Here is a 408-nt window from a genome sequence, read left to right as displayed (position 1 = left end):
TGATTGCCTCCCACAGCCCCTGACTCAACCTTGGAGGCTCAGAGGCAGATCCCAGCTCTGACGATGGCATCCCCACACTCCAGCAGTGACCCCAAACCCTGTGGGCAGGGACAGGGAAGCTCTTGCAGGGAACACTGGCTGCCAGCAGAGTCCAAGCTGCAGCTCCCAGCAGGAGGGGAGGGCACCGCACACCCATGTGTGCACACACATGCACACACGCATCCGGAGGCAGCCAGAGTCTTGCAGACATTCAAGGCAGGGGAGTCACCAGCAGAGCTCGATTTTAGCCCTTCCATGAGCCTGCCTCCCGTGGGGATCAGGCCATGGCCAGGCCCTCTACGTGGCTGTGGATGTGGGCTGTGCTGGACACACCGCTCTCGTTTTTGTAACTTTTGGGGGCCCGACTGG

At 61.3% G+C, this 408-nt stretch overlaps 1 protein-coding gene across 1 annotated transcript in view; it reads right to left on the bottom strand.

Annotated features, from left to right (window-relative positions):
- Positions 1-316: 316 nt before the first annotated feature.
- Positions 317-408, bottom strand: part of TMEM150A (transmembrane protein 150A) — a gene marked incomplete at its 5' end in the record, with an annotated part of 3436 nt that continues 3344 nt past the window's right edge. The window contains 1 exon segment of the mRNA XM_009865964.1: positions 317-408. This exon segment is cut by the window's right edge and continues 16 nt beyond it. Coding sequence (XP_009864266.1) covers positions 317-408 — 92 coding nt within the window.

The sequence above is a fragment of the Apaloderma vittatum genome, unplaced genomic scaffold (genome assembly GCF_000703405.1).
Source record: "Apaloderma vittatum isolate BGI_N311 unplaced genomic scaffold, ASM70340v1 scaffold29723, whole genome shotgun sequence".
In the NCBI taxonomy this organism is placed as follows: domain Eukaryota; kingdom Metazoa; phylum Chordata; class Aves; order Trogoniformes; family Trogonidae; genus Apaloderma; species Apaloderma vittatum.
This window is presented reverse-complemented; position numbering and strand designations above follow the sequence as displayed.